Raw genomic sequence first — 22,925 nt, forward strand, 5'->3', positions numbered from 1 at the left:
AACAAAGTATGCACAAAAATTCACACATTGGTGACAATGCAGTGCATTATATTAGGGGAAATTGCTTTGAAAATGTGCATATTAGGCCAAAATATATATATATATCAGGAGAAATTCACACAAACATGTGGATGATTTTTCATAAAGACTTAAATTAGGTTTTCATCACAAATCGATATATAAAAGTGAAGAACCCAGGAGAAATGAGAGAAAATGAAGATTTGCCCATCCATAGTTACTGAAACATCATCAAATTGGCTATGAGAAATGGGCTAGTTTTCCAACCTCTTAATTTTGGGGGGCTCTTTTGCTCTAACGTAGATTCGAGCATTAAAATTTTTATTTGGTTTCTGAGTACTCCTTGCCATATATTATATATGCAAATATCTATCTTTCTTTTTTAATGCCTGAGGCAAGTAATTGTAAAATGCATGCTGTGATCCTTAGGTGCTTTTTGGAATAGGTCTTCAGAGACATGTGTAAGAACCATCTGCCATCTAACTTTCTGTCCTATACCAATATGTACATTTTCGTCTACAAGATAAAGATATGAATTCAAAAAGCCCATATGACTCAGAAGCCCATTATTTATTCCTGTTTCTCCACTCCCCTTTACAACCTTGACTAATATGAAACATAATTGCACACCAATTATTCTGGCTCCCTTGATGTCGTAACTTATTTCTGCAATCTATTTTTTTTAAAAAAAAACGGTGATCAAATCTAAAAAAATGTATTTCTTTTTTTAAAAACCCTCCCATATTTCAATTATTTCCTGTACTAAATGGTGCAATTTGGTGTAAATGTAAACACTGATAAGCGAGATGGGATTTGCAAAGGATGTTTCTCTGGGCTTGTTGCCTTGGTGATTTAGTGCCCCAAACAACAAACCTCAGCTTTTCCAAAGAGTACTTTTTCCAAAGATCTGGGCTTTCTTCTTTTTGGAGTTCTTAGGAAAGGGGAAGTTGTGGCACAGAAATGATGGAGTTTATAGTTCAAAGCACCAAGCTGGTGGCATCTGAGCTACTGTGCTGCTGAGCTACTGCCTTATGAAATGCTTGTGAAAGTGAGACGAAAAAGAAGAAGAGGAGGAGGAGGAGGAGGAGGAGGAGGAGGAGGAGGAGGAGGAGGAGTTTGGATTTGATATCCCACTTTATCACTACCCGAAGGAGTCTCAAAGCTGCTAACAATCTCCTTTCCCTTCTTCCCCCACAACAAACACTCTGTGAGGTGAGTGGGGCTGAGAGACTTCAGAGAAGTGTGACTAGCCCAAGGTCACCCAGCAGCTGCATGTGGAGGAGCAGGGAATCGAACCCGGTTCCCCAGATTACGAGACTACCGCTCCTAACCACTACATCACACTGGCATGAGGACATGAGGACATGAGGGATAAGTAGTAGGCGTAGTAGGTGAAAGTCAACTTGATTCAATCTGTCTGTGGCACTAAATGAGCTGAATGTGAATTTTACTTGATAACATCACAGTAAATTGGAGGGACGTAATTTCCCACCCAACTCAAGGCTCGCCAATCGGACTTAATCTTTTAGACATGATGGCAAAGCACTACCCAAGTGTCTTTTTCGGCATTCCTGCCTCCGAAAAGCATTTAAAAATGGAAAGAAAAGAGTGTGTGTTGATTATGAAGTCAGTTCCATTGTTTGAGTTACTGAAATAGAACTGGCTCCCAATCAGTCCCATTCATTCAATAAATTGTTCTGAGGAACAATTATGCATTATTACAGTCAGTGTCTGGTAATGCCATTCAGAAAAGAGTCTAGCATGGTTCAGATTTCCCCTGCATATCAAGTGAAGATTCTCATAGCATAGTTGTGTATTCTGAAAAGAGTTGGAGTTTGGAGCCAAAGTATGTGATTGATAATTCTGTTTTCTTGTCTCATTTTTATTTTTCTGGACCAGTATTGCTAGCTAAATCCTTCAGGGATAATGCTATATAAACTTTATTAATGGCTCTGATTCACACAGAGCACTCACTACGCATGCTGAAATGTTGAATGCAATTTCTCCCACCAACATTTCCCAGTCTATATGGAACTTTTCTAATGCTTTGAAGACAAAATGTGCTTAGATGGTTTTCAGATAGGTATTACAAATGAAATTTCAGATGCTGCACACTACAGTGGCTGTATAACACCAACAAGCCTTCTTTCTACCATTTTTCAGAGAGGAACATTAATCCCAAGCCCCCTTATTCAAGGTTGAGCTGGCCTCTCACCAGCCACTGAATGTATGAGTGGATGGAAGAACAGTGGTGAGGTCCCAACTTGTGGATCCCAAAGGAAAGACCCAAAATAGGGTATTCTGGGGTGGGTTAGGGGCTAGTTTGGGATCCCAATCCAGCATCACAGCCATTCACAGCTGACATTGGGCCCAGTTTGGTCCTGATAGTCTTTTGGCAGGCATAATATCCCAAGTTTTCTTCCAAATGCATATTCAGTGAAGATGGACTATTTCCTTATTGGTAATCCACTCCTGAGGGCTGCAAATCTTCCAGAACAGTGTGATGGGCACTGTGGAGGACTGTAGCAGCAAGGGAGAGTCACTTGTGTGAGTGAGTGCAGTTCTGCTCACACAACTACACTGTTGGATCAAAGGCAGTGCTTCAGGGAGGCTGAACTAGAAATGGCTTGTGAGGAGGGAGAACAACATGCACCTGGACTCCTGGCAGGACTGTTGCTTCCACTTACCAGAAGGAAGAGTAGGAAGGGAGAGGTGATGGGGATGTTGAACATGAAACCAATCCAGTGCTCTCACAAGGAAGAAGAAGAAGAATTTGGATTTGATATCCCGCCTTTCACTCCCCCTCAGGAGTCTCAAAGCTGCTAACAATCTCCTTTCCCTTCCTCCCCCACAACAAACACTCTGTGAGGTGAGTGGGGCTGAGAGACTTCAGAGAAGTGTGACTGGCCCAAGGTCACCCAGCAGCTGCATGTGAAGGAGCGGGGAAGCAAACCCGGTTCACCAGATTATGAGTCCACTGCTCTTAACCACTACACCACATGGGCATAAGGGTGTCCATACAGTGCTAACCTCCCCACCACTTCAACAACACCCTTACCTTCAGCACGTTATGCGCTACCACCCCTCCCTGGCAGTCACTCCAATAATAATAATAATAATTTATACCCCACCCTTCCCGATTCAGAAAACCAGGCTCAGGGCGGCTAACAACAAATTTAAAGCACTTGATTGATGCAACAAAAAAGCAGCATAAAATACAGTATAAAACATGAATAACAATAAATTCAGAATTCAAAAATCAATTTAGGTGGGAAGTCCATCCAATAAACATTATATGATCACCAGGGCTAGCTGGCTAAATTAGTCCTATTTAGGCCAGCGAGGAGACCAGGGGAGAATTAGCTGTGGGATCCCAGAGCGGGTAATCTTCATAAAAAGCGCATTATACAATAATCTAGTATATGCTAAATATTATCAAGGTTCCAACCCCCAACCCCCCATGGAGAGAAGTCACCTATCTGCCCAACTTATCCACTTCTACAGAGTATCACAAAAACAAGGAAATCAAAGCAATCTTGGTTGCTTCAATTGAAGAAAGAGAATAAAGAGACTCTGTTTTCAATAGTTTCTATAGAGACAGAAAGCTCATAGATTCCTTGTTGTAGCTATAAATAGCTTGAGAGTACGGCACAGAAATGGAGTTCAGCTGTAGCTTCTACCTTTGGGTAAAATAGGTTATACTCTTGAGGAGGGAAGGACAAAATTATATGCTACATTATTATTGTCACTAATAATAAATAAGATGCACGCTTACAAGGGGGCAAATATTCTATGAAGACTTGATTTATTAATCAATGCATGGCTTTCTGTAGTTGCTACTAATAGATCTTAGTAGCAGCTATAATATGCCATAAGATGTGCATTATAGTGCAAATTGTCTGTGCTCATATTGCAGGTTTAACCCGTGAAGCTCATATAGAAATAAGTACCCTGAACACTGATAAATAATTTCATGTAACATTTCACCTCACGCTGCAATTTAAGTTCTATGTGAATCTACCCTATTTCAATTTCATATAAAATGTACAACCTATAATATGCCAACACAACTTCATTGAGACGTGTTTTCTTTGCAAATGTGGATGTCAGGCAACTTTAATGAAGAGCTCTTGCAACTGGCTTAGGGGTTGAGAAAATGCCATGGCTTCAAATTAGCATCGGTAAAGCAAACAATAAAACTGATTGGATACCAGGAGATCCATCATGCTGAGCCTCCGGAAATTTCAGATGAGCAAGCAGTTCTTCACAGAGTACTCAGCTCACAGCATTTATCAGACCTTTGTTGTACTGCTTTCTGCCTTTTTAATTTGTTATGTTTGCTTGTTTATTCAAGATTTTCATATCCTGCCCTTCAGCCTCATATCCTGCCAATTCTTAGGGTAGTTATGGCCATGCCTTCCTCAGGATTGGAGTACCGAAGGGCTGCTAAGTAAGAACTCAGAGCTCACCCAACTGGCCATCCACCAGGAATGCATCACAAATACTATGGATGTGTAATGACAACAGTGTTTGCCTTCTACCAGCATCTGGAATGTTTGGAAGCAACCCATTCTGTTTAGGATCCACTCTGCCTTGTTCCAATTCGTTTTGTTATTCAGTTTCAGATGTGATCAGTTAAACCTGAAGCTTTCCCATTGAGTATAATGGGGAATTTTAAAATGGCTATAACTTCCCCCCCTTATTTACATAAGTAGATGGAATTTGCAAAAAGAGAAAAGAGAGAACAACGTAGTTTTTAGTTGTTTGTTAGGAAAAAGGACTGTTGAGAAAGAGGCAGGCCACCCTAACAGTCTATCTCTACTATTTATGCCTCACACTCACAGCCAAAACTCAGAGGAGAATGACAACCCATGGGAAAAACAACTCTGCTTATTCTCCCCCCCCCCCAATCCATGTGATTGGTGCACACTTGAATGTTGTTGGGTTTTTTTAAAACTATGATTAAAAGTTAGACTTGCCTGTAAAATGAATGATTCTCAACTCCCTCCCCTCTCGTCTTCACTCCTCCCATCTCAAGCTCTAGGCATTGCCCCAGTCATCTGGGTTTTGTTTCTCAAAAACCCAAAAGGGATTAAAACCAACCATACACACAACTTTTTAAGAAAAAGTGAGGGAACAGAGCTTCTCAGAAGGTTAGGGACAACTCGATCTGCCTCAACATACCTTGTTAACTACATACACAGCCCAACAAGACAACAACAAGAATCCCCCAACAGCATACAAATCAATCTGGCTAACCCAGGCTTCCTCAAACTTGGCCCTCCAGATGTTTTGAGACTACAATTCCCATCATCTCTGTACACACAGAATAGATGCACATCCCTAACAAATACCCACTTTAAAATAACAGTCAAGTGTGAAATCACACAGGACTCACTTTTCTGTTGAAATAAGCAATACAGTATTTTATCACTGATACATACGGATTTGTGAATAACATAAAGCATTTGCACACTAATTATTTTATATTTTTCAATGATCTTCCCAGCAGTTGCATGGTTGCCTTTGCTGGAAATCTAGATAGAATAAGTGCTGTGTTTGCTAATGCTCCAACGAACCATTTCAGCCGGAAAGTAATGCTGACAATAAAACGAATGGTAAAAATAATAATTTCACAGAACCATAATCTTACTGATAAAGTGTCACACATTTTGCATTTCATCAAGGAACTAAATTCTGGGCAGTGTACGGTTTAAAATGTTACTTCATCTGGACCTCCAAATGAGCAATCTTTGCTGCTGTTCCAATTTATTTGCATGTCATTTGTTCCGTATATTGATTGTTTTCCTATTAGAATATTAAGATATAACAACAATATGCTACACCACAGTGTCCATATGTTTACAATTCCAATATGGCTAAAAGGAATCTATTTCGATTCAAAACTAGTCTTTCTTCAGAAGTCCTTTTTGGCACTGGGCTGATAGCAGCCACACAGCCAGAAAAAGAAGAAGCAGGGTATATTGTTGCTGCCAGGACAAAGTCTCAGAACCTGGGTAGGTTCGTAGGAGGAAATACAGTATTTCACATAACTTGAACCTAACCCACAGAGGGCTTTATAAGTCATAACCAGCACTTTGAATTATGCCCAGAAGCAGACTGATGGCCAAGTGGAATTGTTACAACAAGGGAGTTGTGTGCTCCCTAAAACCAGCCCCAGTCAACAATCTGGCTGCAACTCTCTGAGCCAGCTGAAGATTTTGAGCTCTTTTCAAAGCCAGACCCATGTAAAGCATGTTTGTTGTTGTTGTTTAGTCGTTTAGTCGTGTCCGACTCTTCGTGACCCCATGGACCAGAGCACGCCAGGCACTTCCGTCTTCCACTGCCTCCTGCAGTTTGGTCAAACTCATGCTGGTAGCTTCGAGAACACCATCCAACCATCTCGTCCTCTGTCGTCCCTTCTCCTTGTGCCCTCCATCTTTCCCAACATCAGGGTCTTTTCCAGGGAGTCTTCTCTTCTCATGAGGTGGCCAAAGTATTGGTGCCTCAGCTTCACGATCTGTCCTTCCAGTGAGCACTCAGGGCTGATTTTCTTCAGAATGGACAGGTTTGATCTTCTTGCAGTCCATTGGACTCTCAAGAGTCTCCTCCAGCACTAGTATTCAAAAGCATCAATTCTTCGGCGATCAGCCTTCTTTATGGTCCAGCTCTCACTTCCATACATCACTACTGGGAAAACCATAGCTTTTACTATACGGACCTTTGTTGGCAAGTTGATGTCTCTACTTTTTAAGATGCTGTTACAGTAATCCAAACAGGATGTAACTAAGGTACGTGTCACTGTGGCCAAATCTGACATCTCAAGGAACGGGCACTAGCTGGTGCACTAGCTTTAACAGTGCAAATGCACACCTGGCCATGCTCAGGCATCCGTGCTCAGGGCTGAGCGCAGGAGCACACCCAAACTGTGAACCTGTGTCCTCAGCAGCAGTGTTACCCCATCCATCACAGGCAGAATCCCAGTTCCCTTTTCTGCCTTCTGACTGACGAAGAGCACCTCTGTCTTGCCTTATTTGTAACATGCAGTTGGCCTATAGGTAGTAGAGGAAATGATGTACTAACAACAAATGTGTGATAATAAGCATCGGTATATGTTAAAGAGACCAGTGTTCCTGACTATTGGGTGATGCAGTGCATTGCTTTGAAGTTTTAAGAGATGTCAATGGAAGAAACATAATGGAAGAGAGCATCTGTGCCAATTCAATTATTGAAATAGGATTCACATAGGAGATGATCTTGGCGAATTGCACTCCAGCAAACACTTTCAGGATGTTTATTAGTTTTCAAGCAACCGTAAAGCTTAAACCAGATGAAGGTACTAAACCGTCAGATTGTGAACAGTTCTCATAAAACTATTGCATAGACTCATTTGGGGAAATGTGTCAACCATCAAGCACAAATGGTTATTTGCATGGGGTAGCTGTCATGACCAGGTGTCAGTTGCATAAATTAGTGAACTGAACACCCCCCCCCCAAAAAAAAAAATCTTTGGGTGCCTCTGGAATCTCTGTCTTCATTTTCAGGGTGGGTTGAGCCATCCAACCTCCCCCCCTCAAAAAAAACCTGTTGTGGTGGAGTGGGTTTGGATGGGTCAGAAATGTCCTTCCACCCAGCCCTGCCTAATTCTGCAAGCATAAGAGCTCTGCTTTCAGCGGAGACGTATCACTAGGAAGAAACACTCCAATATGCCCATCAAATGGTGGAATGGTAGAATCTACTGCTGGTAGCAGTGACCACAAAAGTCATGAAATGGGTGGGGGCAGGGCCTGTGAAATATACTCAGAGTCGAGAGTGGATTTCATGCTCTTTATTCAGCTCAAAGTGGTGAGGAGGAATAAAAGTTCTCCCAGAATGTCTGCCTTATATACATTATTTACACAATGGGCCCCACATGATTGGCTAATTCAGAGATTCTCCTGTAGACCAATCAGTTGTGGATTCCCTTCCACCTGGAGCTGGATTGGGTGGCTCCTGTGGACCAATCAGACTGCTGCATTCTGAATCCTATTGTTCTAGGACCAATCAGACTGCTGCTTTTTGGATCCTATTCAACTCAATACATAACAGTCTGGGTGGCACAGGACCTGCTGCCACCACAACACATTTTCTCTGCCCATCTTCTGTTTTGGCTGGCCCAAACTCTGGCTGCACTGCTCCATCAGGTCTTGCCACTGCCAGCCAGTGGCATACAATGCCATGGTCTCCACGCCACCCCAGTGCAGAATATAGCAATTGTCGTTTGAAGTGTGCTATCAGACTCCTAATGTAGATACCCATATTTCAAATCTTCGCCGCAGAAAGTAAATGAGCGCTGTAACTAAGTATCCTCATTCTCCAAATTTGTTTCTTATTACAGACAAATAGCTACATAAATAGAACGTGAAGGGTGCATGAATAAACAATCAAGTAAGAAAATGGCAAAGTTAAGACTGGGTGCACACCATTAACTCAGATCTCTGGTGGATATATGGCTGCACTTTTAAATCCTGACTGCTAATTCCGAAAGAATATGTCAAGTAATTCAATCTATCATCGCTGCTCTCGAAATGCAGACGCAAGTAGCTGTAATTTCCCTCCCACACGTTCCTTTGATGGCCTCAGCCTAGTGGCAAGGAGTTCAGTATAATAGTGCACTTTAATAACGCAATGTGCAATGGTACAGCTTTTTCTCACCAAGGACGATTGTGGAATGGCTGAGCCAGCTTTATGTACCAGTTAGCTGGTGGATCTGATAACCCTGACATCGACACCCACAAAAGACAAACAGTATTGCAGCTTGCAATTCAAACCTGCAGCTACTTGATAAAGGGCACGAACAACCAACACAATTCAGATAAACAGAAGCGATAAAATCAGACAATTTTTGCCTGTAATGGAAATGCTGAAGCCAAACTGATTAGAAATCGTTATCATAAGATGAATACTTGTATATAAAGCCAATCAAATATTAGGTGCAGAAACAATCAAGGGGACGGCAGAACAGAATCATTAAACTGCACTTTGAAACCAGGCACCTGGCTCTTTGTAATTCCAGAGATAAAAACTGTTACTACAGTGTAGAACATTTTAAAAAAAGAAGTCTAGACCATAAAGAAATGCAACTTTCCCCTTTCTTTCAGTGTTCTAATATCTCACAATGTCTTTGTGGATCTGAACTTCATTTTTTAGAGACTGATATACATCAGAATGTTCAAACCATTTCATTTAGATTTTCAGTCCATTTTTGCCCACCCCTTTAAAAAGCACAGAAGAGGTACTACTACATTTAAAGCAAACACACCGAGCGAGTGTGGATTAGAACCAGGTGCATGTACACTGCCAGATTTCTACTAGAACTCCTGCCAGATAGTCCCCTGAAACAGGAAGGTTTAAAGGTAAAGGTGAGTCATATTGCTGATAGAAAGGAGAATATGGTTGATTCTGGAGTGGTGTGCAAACTATAATACCTGTCCACCTGGGCATAAAAAGTTGGGCAAAGTGACTTTTCAAAGGCAGCATCCTCTAGGCCTGGATGGGTACCATATGGTCCACCATATGTTGTTGGACCAACTCACATCAGTCCTTCCCAGTAAGGCTGGTCCAGGATGATGGGAATCATAACAACACCTTGAAGGCCACAGGCTCCCAGCCCTGTCATACCCAAACTAGATACGATGTTACACAATTAAGTGCAATTAACATGCAGTTGTTGTTGTTTTATATCCAAATAGCACTGGAAGCAACAGCAAGACCCCTCATGACCATACCCTCCCGAAGCTGGAATTATTTATTTTTCAGAATCAGTATTCCACCCTTCACCATGACAACAGGATCCTAGAGAGATTTCCAAGTTGTACAAAAATCCAACGAGCAGAAGATGTAAATGAATGTTCCAACAATGCAATTTAGAAAACCATAGCAGAGTAACAGCCCGAGGCCAAACAACCACTGGTGGTTACAAGTTAACTCCAGAAAGAAGGATAATAAAATTGTTTTTAACCCGTCAGTGGGAGTCGCTGCTGCCCAGATTTCCAGAGGAAGAGAATTCTAGAGCCAGGGTGGGGCCGCTACAGAGAAGGCCTTGCAACATGTCACTGTTTGCACAGAGTGGGAAGCCTCCATAGTGCCTCAATTTCAGAATAAACGGACACAACATACAGCAGGCAGAAAGGAGCTTTCAGCAATGTGTAACAGGGTGAGAAGGTCCTTAGTGGAAGGCAGTGTGGTATAGTGACTAGAAGGTTGGACTATGATCTAGGAGACCAGCATTCAAATTCCCATTCAGCCATGAAGAACACTGAGTCAGTTTCTCTCTGTCAAAAACACCCCACTGGGTTATTAGGAGGATACAATGAGGAAAGTAAGGCCATGTAATCCCACCCCAGAGCTCCCTGGGGGATTAGTAAGAAATGAATGTTCTAAATAAGTTTTAGGGGGTGCTACAACCACACAGATCCCTGCTTGTTTTTGTTGTTGTCTGTAAAGCACTGGAAGGTGCACATTTTGTAGATTGTGCTTCTGAGAATTTTGAAAACCACTGGTTTGAAATGCTATCCGGAAGGACTCAAAAGGATCCACAGGGCAAAGACAAGATGAGTGCACTCAGTCAGTGAGATGGGGTAACCGGCTGGAAAATAAGATGTAATGTGACTCAAACAATAGTTTTGGGCTTTCTTATGTACAGAATGAAGCGTGCATGAAATGGATTACCAATGAAGCCACAGCAAGTGCAACTGAGAATGAATTTTAAAGCAGCAGAAAGAGCGTCTTTACGAATACAAATGATGGCTTGTGACGATTGTCTGTGAGAAACAACAAGGAAGAGCAAGGCTGCATATGAAAAAGATGCACCATTTAGCGGAGGAAAAAGTCTGCCATAGCCAGCAATTTGTCATGCCAGAAACTCTTGGCAGCTCTTGCTTAAAGAGATGGGGGCAACTTGTTTCAGCTAAGGGCTGCATTTCCTTCTAGGCCACACCCCATCTCCCCAAGACACAACCCTCACTTTTCCCTGTGTGAGTGAGTGAGTGAGGTTAGTTGGTTAGTTAGTTAGTTAGTTAGTTAGTTAGTTAGTTAGTTAGTTAGTATGCCATCCTTCATCTGAAGATCACAGAGCGGGGACTTCCAGGGGAGAAACATGGCAGGCTGAATACCTTCTGTCAACAGCTCATTGACAGAGATAATTATATGGTTATTAAAGATAGCCAAGTCATTATTCTTGCCTGTCAAATTTGCTCAAGGAAAAGAGAGTGTACAAGGGATCAACCTCTGATGCTCTGTAAAAGCCGCTTTCTATGTTGAGAAACTTGGGCTTCTAGAAACTTAGATTGGGAGTGAGTGACTTAGATAAGAGGAAGTAAAATTGTGCCCCCAAACCACGCATCAGCCCTCAAAGCATAAGGGCAGCAGGCCTCCATTTCTCTAACTATCTTTATGCTACCTCGCCTAGTGGGAAAGGAACATGGATTAATAAGGAAAGCTGTGAAGACCCTAAGATGGAGATGGGAGATGGAAGTTCTTAAAGTGGAGTTGAGCTGTTAAGACCAAGAACACCCAATATGGCGAATACATCCTTGGACACTCCATTGACTGTTGGCATCTTAATATTGGAGGAACAAATAAAAGAGATGAGAGCTGGGATTGATGAAATGGTGAATGAAAATGGACCACAGAAGGATAAAATGGAAAGTGGATTTAAAGAAGACACAGAGGCTTTGGAGAACGTTATTGATAAAGGATTGCCAGTACAGGAGAGTGAAATGGTAGTGCTGGAGGCAGATGATGATGAAATGGAGAAGTCCTTCACACAGGTGTCTACAGCAATGAAACTGTCACGGTCTGGTCTACGGGTGATCAAAGTCCCGGCTGAGGACGTCGGGACCAGGGGCAAGATGGGGGTGGGAGCAGGAACGAGAGACTAGAAGTCAGGGGTCTGAGGGTCAGGAAGCAAGGAGTCACGAAGTCAAGGGTCCGAGGATCAAGAAGCAGGGAGTCAGGAAGCCGAGGTATGAGGATCAAGAAGCCAAACGCAGCAAGGCAGGAAGCATGTTGCTGTGGCAAAGAGCCAAAGGGAAATGCCTTATATCCCTTCCCGGCTCTTGCCACCAGGTGCTGTGAGTTACCAATCGGCCTCACCTGTGCAGCCGAGCCTTGCCTCTTCAGAACAAAGTTAGGAAGGCCCTAGTCCTGCAAAGTCCTACTGGTCACAGGGCCTGGCTCCTGCACGCACTCCTGACAGTAACAACCAAATGGCAGAGCTGTGTTGTTGGAGGACTAGGATGAAGCCATGGATGGAGAGGTGAAGATACATACTGAGCTGGCTGTCCAGGAGTCGGCTTCACCTGCTGAGCAGCAGCCTGGAGCAGAAGGCGAAGTGACTCCACCTGCTGCTGATCAGCCTTCTTGCTCCTGATGAGAACCAGCTGGCTCTAGCTTTCCCAGCCTCAAGTCAGTTGCTGGAAACAACATTTGTTAGTACTGCTCAGACCTTGCTGCTTCTTGCCTCTCCTGACCTTGGACCCTTGGCTTTCTTAACTCCTGGATCATCTGACTATATGAACTGAGATACTCCTGACCTTAGAACTGGACCTTGTATACGGACTCTGCCTCCAGGCAAGTACCTCCCTGAGACTTAGGTGGTTGTCTGGCTTCTCCCTCCACAGAGCTCTACTGTGACTGGCAGCACAGGACTACAACACGGACAGAGTTAGAGTTGAGAGAGAAAGGACTCTGTGTACAGTACAATTTGGATTAAATTTAGAGGAAAAAGCTACCAAGCTTTTCTTGGGGAAAGAGTGGAAGGAGCATAAATGGAAGAGATGGTTTTTTAAAAAATGGAAAACCACAGCAAATAGGACTGGAAGATATGGAACTGGATGTGAATTAATGAATACACAATAAGTAAATAACTACAAAATATTATTTTAACATATGACCACAATGGAGACACCCTTATGTGAACAAAGACAAAAAGATTTATTATTCTTTAATATGGAGACAAGGTTGCTGAAGCTACTGGAGGCAAAGTTGTTAGGTATGGATAGAGAAAAATATTGTTGATAGTTATTAATAATAACTAGAGAACCCCTTATGGACTTTTTGTGTGGAAAGAAAAAATAATGTATTTGAATGACATGGGTGTACAAAAAGCAAATATTCAGCTCACAGTGAACTAATAGTTCTGTAGCTGATAGTGAGCTAAATGAACATCTGAACACAATCCTATATGTGCCTGATCAAGAGTAAGTTACATTTAGTTTATTATTATTATTATTATTATTATTATTATTATTATTATTATTAGTTTAACAAGGCTTCCTCTCAAGCAAGTGAACATGGGACTGAAGATATAGTGGATCTGAGCTGAATTTGAGCCTCTACTGTTCACAACTTATAAATTTTTTGGTCGTTTTAAAAATCAGATTCTCATATTTTCCCTGGATTCTTAGCACTCTCCTTAAGTCTTTGTCCCGAACTGTTATGCAGATAACAATTTCTTGTATGGCTTTCATCAAACTGCTTTTGTAAGGAGATGTTGCCCATCTGTGATGAGACACTAAATTCAAGTTTCTGAAAGGCGCAGAGCTGATTTTGCAATGTATTAGTATATTTCCAGTTCTCATTTGGGACAACAGGTGCTTGGCTTTAATCACTGGCTTTGATTTGATTGTTTTCCATCCTGATAATTCGGTTGGTTGGCTTGCAAGGTGGTATGTTATCATCTTGATAGAAGTTTGTACCAACCTCCCACTCTAATCCTTCACTACCACCACTAACAGTATTTGGAGCTGTTTCTGTTTGGACTGTACATTGATACTGCATGCTAATCCTCAAATCAAAGACATCAGAGGACAAATGGCTAAAAAAAAATTAATGTGATGGGAGAAAAATATTCCCCAAATAATTAGCCCAATGAGCAGCCTACTGGCCCAACACCAATTATTGCTCCACAGGCATCTATATCCTCAAGCAGAGGCGCCTGAGTGTGATACTAGTACGGTGCATGAGGTCAGATTCCTATAGCTAGCAAAGTTCAAGGGTGACCACCAGATGCAAAGAGAACAGGGCCCCTGCTTCCTTAACAGTTGCAGGGATGAGATATTTCCATTTACTGAAACTTCATTTTCTCAGGATCTATTTGAAACCCAGGACTCTTGTTGTCCTTTGAATCTGTTCACCCTGCAGAGATTGTCAAAAGCAACCTGTTAGTTGTATTTTCAGGCTGTGTACCCGCTATGCCATTTGTCACACAACAATGCAGTTTTTTTCTCATTCCAAAAGAGTTCACGCTCATCTTCAACGTGCTGCTTTCAGTCTAGATTGATTGGTAGCTCAGTTAGTTAAGAGCGTGGTGTTGATAACGCCATGGTTGCAGGTTTGATCCAGTTGCATATTTCTGCATTGCAGGGGGTTGAACTAGATGATGCTCAGAGTCCCGTCAAAATCTATGATTCTGTGACTTCTAGATCCTGCCTTCTATAAGGGTGGGTGTGGTCACTTGGTACACATTTGAAAACTCCCCTTGATCAGGTTACCCATGCCTTTTCCTCCCTTCACATACCCCAGGTGAGAGAATAAGAAAGTGGTAATTGTGAGCTTGTCGTACTGTATTATTGGCAAAACCTATTGCTGTTTCGCAACTTTCCAACTAGTTGCAGGACCTTAGCCAGACCTAGCAGAGTAAACGCAGAATCCACGGAAGCAATTGGCAACTTGTCTGCAGACAGGATAGACAAAGCAGGAACCAGGAACTTGTAGTTAGGTGTTTATTATATACAGTGGACTATTTACAGGAACAGAACACGGATCTTTAGCTAGCTCTCTCATACACAACTCACAACTTTCAACCTCCAACTCCTACACTGACACTCGTACTAACACACATTCCAGTTAGTAGGACATTAATCATTATTCCTGTGAGAGAGCTTGACCAATCATGGAGCTGTCTCCATGCCTCTGTATCACCAGGCAGACTTACTCCTTCACATTGCTTTTTGGCTGTCTGCCAAACCTTAATTGACTGTGTGAGTAGCTGCACGTATTCAGTTTCCCAACATGTATGCCTACTTGCAACATCATTGGGCAGTTGCTGGATCCACCTGCATCAATTTACATTGGTTTTTAAATAGACACACAGCAGCCTAATGCAGAATTAATCTCCAATGAGCTGTTGAGGACAAAAAAAATGCAATGGATCTTCGTTGGGTGTGGACTATGTAGAAAAAAACAAGTACGCAGTCTCCATTGATTCTGGAATTAAATGCTGCATGTACATAGCTCCAGTCTAACCATTTTAGAACCATCTAGTCATTTTAGAATTGCAAAGTTTTTAATAGCGGGCCACTGAACTTCACCTCTCTATTTATTGCATTACCTAATCTCAGAAGCTTGGTACAAGTTACATTCAATATGAAGCATAGATAAAATGCTGTTAAATCATTGCATTAAATATGGATCCCATTTGGCAAGTCTCCCAGGGATGGGAATTTCATTGCTGGAAGGCAGCCAGAGGGGACACCTTTCTGTGAGTCCTTGCTGCGGAGAGTTAGTGCAGAGGTGGCATTACGTAGGGAAGCCCTCTTGGCTGATCTTTAAAATGGGACTAGGAAACTACCATCAGAACAGGTGGTGAGTTTCCAGGAGAAATAACAGAGTTCATGTGTGAGGCCTGGGCTAACGGTGTGCTGTCAATTAGACCAACCTGAGCGAGGTTTCCTAAGTTAGAGTTGGGGATAGGGTCAGAAATCCAAGTAGGGGTACTTGGCTATATGAGCACTTTTGCTCAAATGAATTACAAGAGTAAAAAGCATAGTGGGCAAACATCACCTTGATCAGACGCCCCTGTTCCTTCAGCCTTGAGCTTTACTTGTGCTATCCCTTCCCTTCAACAAAGGGAAAAGTGAAACCTCACCTTAAAGAAGGGAAAGTGAGTGGCAGGTGTCAGAAAGCCTCCTTGGGAATAAATGATGCTCTGAACATCTTTGGGAGTTTCTCCTCAGGCAATATTCTTAGGGAAGGCAGGGGAAATTCAGTTAAATTTCTCAGAGGTAACCCTCATTATTTCTTCTGCTAAGGTATGGGACCACCTTCTGTTGCCACCAGGAATGGGTGGATGCTAGAGTTATCTTCAAAAGTTACCCATTATCTCACCAGTGATTATGTTTCTTAAATAGTAATAATAATAAATAAATAGAGTTCTGAGAGAGCTTTCATGTAGTGCCAGGAACTGCCATTTGAAGAGGCGTGTTGCCTCGTATTTAAAGTTGCCCCTGAGATCTGTCAGAGCAACAGAGAGCATTTTGAAGCATTAATATGGAATAATGGTCTCCGACAGCCATAATAGACTCCATGCTGCAGCCACAAATACTGGGCCAAAGTATGTTGCTTCCCTTAGAAGGGCAAAAGGAAAACACTTTAATTACAAAATACAACCGAAACACGAAGACGTTCTTAGAGTTGATTTTTTGATTTTCTCAAGAGGTTTGACGAATGGGTAAATCTGGACAATTTCTGACTGCTGATTAAATTTACATTTACCTTTGGTGTTTGTATTTGATTAGAGCTGGAGGGCTGCAAGACACGAGGCCATAATGGGTAGAGTTAGAATCAATTCAAGCAGTTGCACCGATAGTACAAAGTTACTTAATTGTGAATTCAGAGCTGGCAGGCAGCCAATTTTAAGCTGCACCAGTCCTTTCTTCTGACTTTCCACAGGTGTAGCAGCATCCTCTGTGGTGGATTTGGCAGAGGGGCACTTCCACCGCATCCAAACACCTTCCAACCAATCAGTCTGCAGATTAGGATTGCACTCTTGAAACCACCAGGGTTCAAGAGTGCAATCCTGATTCTCAGCAATCACTTGGAGTATTTTAATTGGGATAAGCTATGATGTTGGTAATAGCTATTTATTGAACCTAATCTAGATTATCTGAATATTGAGCATTCATCCTGATTTGTTACAGAAAGTTTGCATGGAAGTTATGTGGCATTGACACATTCACTGACCCATTCTAATTTGTTTGAAAGGAGGCTATACGTTCCTCTTTATCTATCCATCACTTTCCTTAAGGTTTTGTTTTCCTTTGCTTTCTGAAGCAGGTTTGTTGCACAAGAGCACCAGGTGCCCTTTAATTGCACAACCTGAGTTTGCTATTCTAGTCCTACTGAACAATTGTGTGCAAAATATCCTTGTATTTTTAATGTAAATCATATTGATCCAGTAGTTAGAAAACCATGTTGCAAGTCTCGTGATTGATTTGGAGCAAAATGGGCTTAAACCAGACATAAAATGTATACTAGAGACGAGCAGTAATTTTGAAACTAGCCTCATGCATCTGTGTTTTTACAGATTCCAACTAACTGCAGCACTGGTACAGGCTAACTGGGCAATCCACTGTGTGATAAATTTGCACAAGACACACTTCTAGGAGATTCCAGTGTCATGTACAGAGATTGTCATCAGTGGCAAGGACCAGATTCTTCAGTATGGAGAAAGAACAGTGGCAGTATTGTAAAGAGGAGCCTGTTGTAATATGTTTCTATAGCAACTGAGGAAACTGTTGCTGTGATAGAAGGGGGGGAGTTACTATGACAACAGATGGTAACTTTTGTAATTTGGGGAAGTTGGAGAGAACATTGCTATTACCTCTAATGTCACCCAGGTAATTAGTGATGGGAAGGAGCATTTCTATGTGTTTTATTGCCAACTGTATTTTTTAGAAATAAAGAAATTATTATTAAGTTTGCATAATCTTTTCCCTCATGAATTATACTCCTTGTTTTGCTTCCAAGGGGTTCTGTGTTTTATAATGTGTTTGTGTGCATGCATACATGCAAAAAAGTCAGAGGGGATGTTCAAGACCACAAATTAAAATGTTTCTTAAATGTTTTGCACTACGTGGCAGCGTTTCTTGAACAGAGGAGTCGTGAGGTTTGCACTGTGCACAGATAGGTGCTTTGGCAGTTTTAGAATCAGGAGAAACAATCCAGTAAACTGGTCTTCTCGCCAAAGCACCACTTTAACAAATGGAGATTGTACATCAGGAACATTGAGTGAACTCTTGTAAACATATCTTAACATGTTTTCAGATAATGGTTCCCACAGCAGGGGCATCACCAGAAAGCATTATAACCAGTGCTTTTTTCTGGGGGGACGCAGGGGTATGCAAACCCCTAAACATTTTGTGAATCTTTGTACTTTTGTCCATTTATTGTATTTATTTTCCCCGATTTGAACTACAAAATGGTATTTTCTTGAGTCAAAATGAGAGTACCCCTAAACATTTTTTTGGAAAATAAAAGCACTGATTATAACTATAAATGGAAAACATGATCTATTGGTACAAACCAGCTGCCATGGTTCCTTTTGGGAATACTAAGGAACAAGGCAATCTTGAGAATGGAACAGTTACAGTGATATAATACTTATATGGCGGCCACTGGAAGTGGGTGTTTGTATATGTAATGCAAATTGTGGTCTCCCCCCTCCAGAATACCATCACAGTCCTATTATTTATGTATTGAACAAAATTTATATACTGCAGAATCAAGCCCACCCTCAATTGAGAAAGTAGAGAGAGGTTGTGAGACAGCTTCTGCTTTTCAGACAAAACCAGTTTGCACTCAGCCTTTCAGCATTTTTTTGCATCTTATTGTTATCTATTGATAAAGCTGTGGTACAAGTTAACCCAAGTATATTACCTCTTTATTTTAGGGAATGGGGGGAGGGCAGAAATAAAGGGTTGTTTTAAGTGAAATGTGAATATATTTACAAACGGGTGATCTGTTGTTGTTTTTTCAATTGTAAATAATTAGTTCTAATCTGCTTTCATTGCAGGAATACCAAATTGATATTTTTTTTGCTCAGACATGGACTGACAGCCGCCTTCGTTTTAACAGCACCATGAAAAGAAGTCTCACCCTGAACAGCAATATGGTCGGGTTAATATGGATCCCAGATACTATCTTCAGGAATTCTAAAACTGCAGAAGCTCATTGGATTACTACACCTAATCAGCTCCTGAGAATATGGAATGATGGGAAGATCCTGTATACTCTAAGGTAGGAAGTTAATGCTTGTCCCTTTCACATCATTTAAACTTTGCGCGTCAAGGTCCCCAAGACACCCAAAAAAAACCCACCACACACACAATGACACTTAATTTTTGTTTTTGGCATAATTTTGGCAACAACTTTATTAAAATTACAGCAGTGTGAGTGGTTGCTTAGGCATTGGTAGCGACTAACTGACCCCGCACGGGGGCAGCTCTGACATTCGCACCCCCTGCAAAGTCAGAAAGGGTAAGTCACCTGGGGAGAGAGACGGGATTGGGAACCATGCCTCACCTCTCCCCCAGAATGCTCCCAGGGGCTCTTGCGTGGCCCTAGCCCCTTGCCAGGGGGTTTCGGACAAAAGCATGGTGAGCCCCTGGGTTCCTTTAATATAAAACCCTTGCAGCAGCAGCAGCATTTTGGAGGGGCAGGCACAGCCGAATCCATACCCCTCCACCAACCAATTCCCAAACCAATGCCTAACCGCAACCTTACAAGTTGTGACGATTTGCTACACAGTAGGCAAAAACCAAATGGCACCAGCCAATCAGCCAAATGGACAAAATTCCTACCGGGCCCCTGCCCCAAAGTAGACGACCCCATGACAGGCATAGCAAAGTCAAGCAAACAGCCTAACATTAAGGAGGGAGGGCGGGTGATCCAAAGCACGCAGCAAAAAGAGGAAGTTCGTCGCTGCGTGCAATGTATTTAACAAATAGGGCTGTCAATCAATAAATGGAACATATAAATTTCCCCAGTAACAGCCTGCCCCTGCTTAAAAGATGGCCAAACTCTTTTGCCTAGTAACAGTGAGGTGTCTCATCAGCCCCCATTGCAACACGTGTTCTCCACAAGGGAGAACACGCTTTATAAAATAATGTCTGGAGGCAGGCAGACTTTGGCTTAAATTTGCCATCATCCCCGAGATCTTGACCTAGATCTGGAATGAGTTAAACTCTTTGGGCAACCTGTTCCTGTAGAAATGTGTTAAGTTGATCTGATGACCCACATAATGGGTTGTGCTGATGCACACAGCAGCATCTTTGTGGTCAGATATGACAAGGTTTGCTATCCTTCATATAAATTGCAGTCCCAAAACTGAACCAAAACCAAACTTGCAAATGTTAGCCTTTAATGCTCTGACCAACCAGTTGCCAACGTTTGTAGGGTAATGACATTATTGTTAATTTTATTTGTTAAATGTGTTTACCACCCCATACCCTTAGGTCTCAGGGTGGTTCACAACATAAAAACACAAAATACATAATAATCATGGAAACAAGAACAACCCAATAACCCCCCTCTGACCTTGAATATTTGCCAGTTGCTTCAGTAGAGGGGGTATTACTGGGCACATAAATACATGTGCAGATTGATGTGCACACACAGATATGGATATGGGTAATAAAGTTGTGCATATCTTATAGCTTGGTAGAAGCTGAAATGCCTTTATGATGCAGCATAGATGATCCTTGTGGTCCATCCATGCCTGGCTCCTTCATTTCCTTCTCTAGCATGTGGTGCTATCATGTAGCTTCTGAAGACCCAACCCCCATTCACTATCATTAGATATTGTTTTTAAAAATGGTCTGTATCTTATCTGTGGTGGCATCCCCACATGCAGAAGAACTTCCTCCCAGCTGATATCAGGTTTGTCCCCAAAGCATAAATATTTAAATGAAGACTAAATGTTTTTGTTTGTTTTTTTGTTCATCCGGGCATTTGGATCATAGCTGGAATTGACTTGCAGGAGGGGCATTATTTGTTATAGATGCTGCTCATTTTATTTTGATTTTAACTATGGTTTTTATTGTTGCATATTTGTTTTATTTAGTCAGTATCTTCTGTTTGGGCCTTTCTATGGCGCATTCTTGATTGAATTCACTATTCCCTCCTTGGCTGATAGCGTACATATTATATCCTAGCTCAGGGGTGGGATGGGGATCTTGGTTATGGGGCCTGATTACAGTCCTCCAGACCTTTCTATCTGGCCCTCAGGAATCTCCCTAGGCCCACACCCCACTTCAGTCCACATCTCTCTCTGGCCCTACTTGACTGCTAGAATCAGTCCCTCCACACCCAACTATCTCCAAATCCTCCTAGCTGGAATCAGTCACTGAACTAGGATAATAGCTCTTGCTTGTCTGAGTGGAGGATGGGAAGGGGTGTGTGAGCAGAAACCACTGACTTTTGAATGGCTGGAATGGAGCCTTGTTCTACAAAGATACGATACATCCATTGTATTGCACTGTTTTTGTCTGGCCCTGCCCATGGCATGAAGCTCCCAGAAGGTTCCTCATAAGGGATTTTGTGTCCCTCAGACTGGAGGAGGCTGGTGGAGCATGTGGTCAGTGGACTAGGGGGGACTAGGTTACCTAAATGTTCCTGGTAAATTAGAGTATTAAAGTCTGGTGCCTCCTTCCCAAAGCTTCTGCCTGGCTTAAGGAGGGAGGCGTGATGCTCATGCACACGACATCAGCCCCCGCCCCCAAATCTCCCTCACAAGCTGAAGCCTCTGGCCCTAACCTTTGCCCTACAAAAAAATTCGCTGCACACCACTGCCTCACTCTTGTAGATCTTCCCAAGACTGGCTTCACATCTCCCTGCTGGATAGTATCAATAATCTTGCTTAGATTACTTCATTGAATCTGGAGCATTTTCTCATTTTATTAAGTTATATTTCATTATTTGTAAGTTGCTTTCAGTGCCAAGTGATAGAAATGGTCATAAGGTTTAGAAGCTACAAAACCAACCAACCAATCAAATGAACATAGTCAGGGACCTCAGAAATACTAAGCTTTACTTTTTCCTGTTAAGCTCATGTGTCCTTTTCTGATTTGGGTGAAAAATTATATAATTGAGATGTATCGTAACTTCCTTGAAAAGGTCACTTTCTGGTTCTCTCCCCAAAGTGAGCTTCTAAGGTACTATCAGCTTCTCAACTGAGTTCATAAACTCTCAAATGCTGTTGCAAAATTTGAAGTGAAATTGCTCAGCAATTTACTGTAGATATTAACAAATAAACTGTGTCCCAACTTACCCATTGCTAGCTGCAGAAGCGACTCTCACATGAAGAAAGAATGGAGCCCCACCACAACACCTCTCACAAAGTGCCTGGTTCACTGCTCACCCTTAGCACCTTAGCAGGCTGACATTGTGCTTCTAACATAGAAGATGGGAGTTGACCAGCTCCCTAGTCTGTCTAAATAGTTGTGTCACAGCTTGGACTGACCCTGGTACTGGAAGCTGATATAAGCTCCTTCAGCCAGCTCCTGAGGATGGGGCCTAAAGGCATGGACCAAAGGGAAAGATTGTCTCCTCTGGTCAATGCCGGGGTTTTCTCTATGTGTCAAACTATTTTTACACTTTTCTAAGGAGAATGTGCCATACATTTCCTTTGAGGTCATGCTACCTACCAGTTCCTCCACCGTCCAAGTTTCTTTTGCTCCCACTGGTGACACATGAACCAGAACTATATTACTGAAAACTGCATAGATCAGCAAATACATACAACTAAACCTACACCAACATCAACTTTAAATAAGCATTTTAAAGAATTTCACCGTTGAGCATTGGAAATGCCACCAGATATTGTCTTGTTTTAACTTGTCATCCTACGGAGACAGTAATAGCTCCCTGGTTTCCCTCCAGGCTTACTATCAACGCTGAATGTCAGCTGCAGCTACACAACTTCCCAATGGATAAACATTCATGCCCACTGATATTCTCCAGCTGTAAGTAATAGTTTTGGTGCATATCTTCTAAAAGCAAAACTTTGAATATACATATACACATGTATTTGCTTCTCATTTTGATAGATGGTTTGGATTCATTATAATGGCACTGTGTGTGTTTCC

At 42.1% G+C, this 22,925-nt stretch overlaps 1 protein-coding gene across 2 annotated transcripts in view; it reads left to right on the top strand.

The window, feature by feature from the left end:
- GABRG3 (gamma-aminobutyric acid type A receptor subunit gamma3) overlaps positions 1-22,925 on the top strand; it is a 300,100-nt gene that overhangs the window by 158,376 nt on the left and 118,799 nt on the right. For both annotated transcript variants that reach the window (XM_081907666.1, XM_081907665.1), the window contains exons 4-5: positions 18,854-19,077; positions 22,720-22,802. In XM_081907666.1, the coding sequence (XP_081763792.1) occupies positions 18,854-19,077; positions 22,720-22,802 (307 nt within the window). The remainder of the gene's footprint in view (positions 1-18,853; positions 19,078-22,719; positions 22,803-22,925) is intronic.

The sequence above is a fragment of the Podarcis melisellensis genome, assembly GCF_964234715.1.
Source record: "Podarcis melisellensis genome assembly, chromosome: 4".
Classification (NCBI taxonomy): domain Eukaryota; kingdom Metazoa; phylum Chordata; class Lepidosauria; order Squamata; family Lacertidae; genus Podarcis; species Podarcis melisellensis.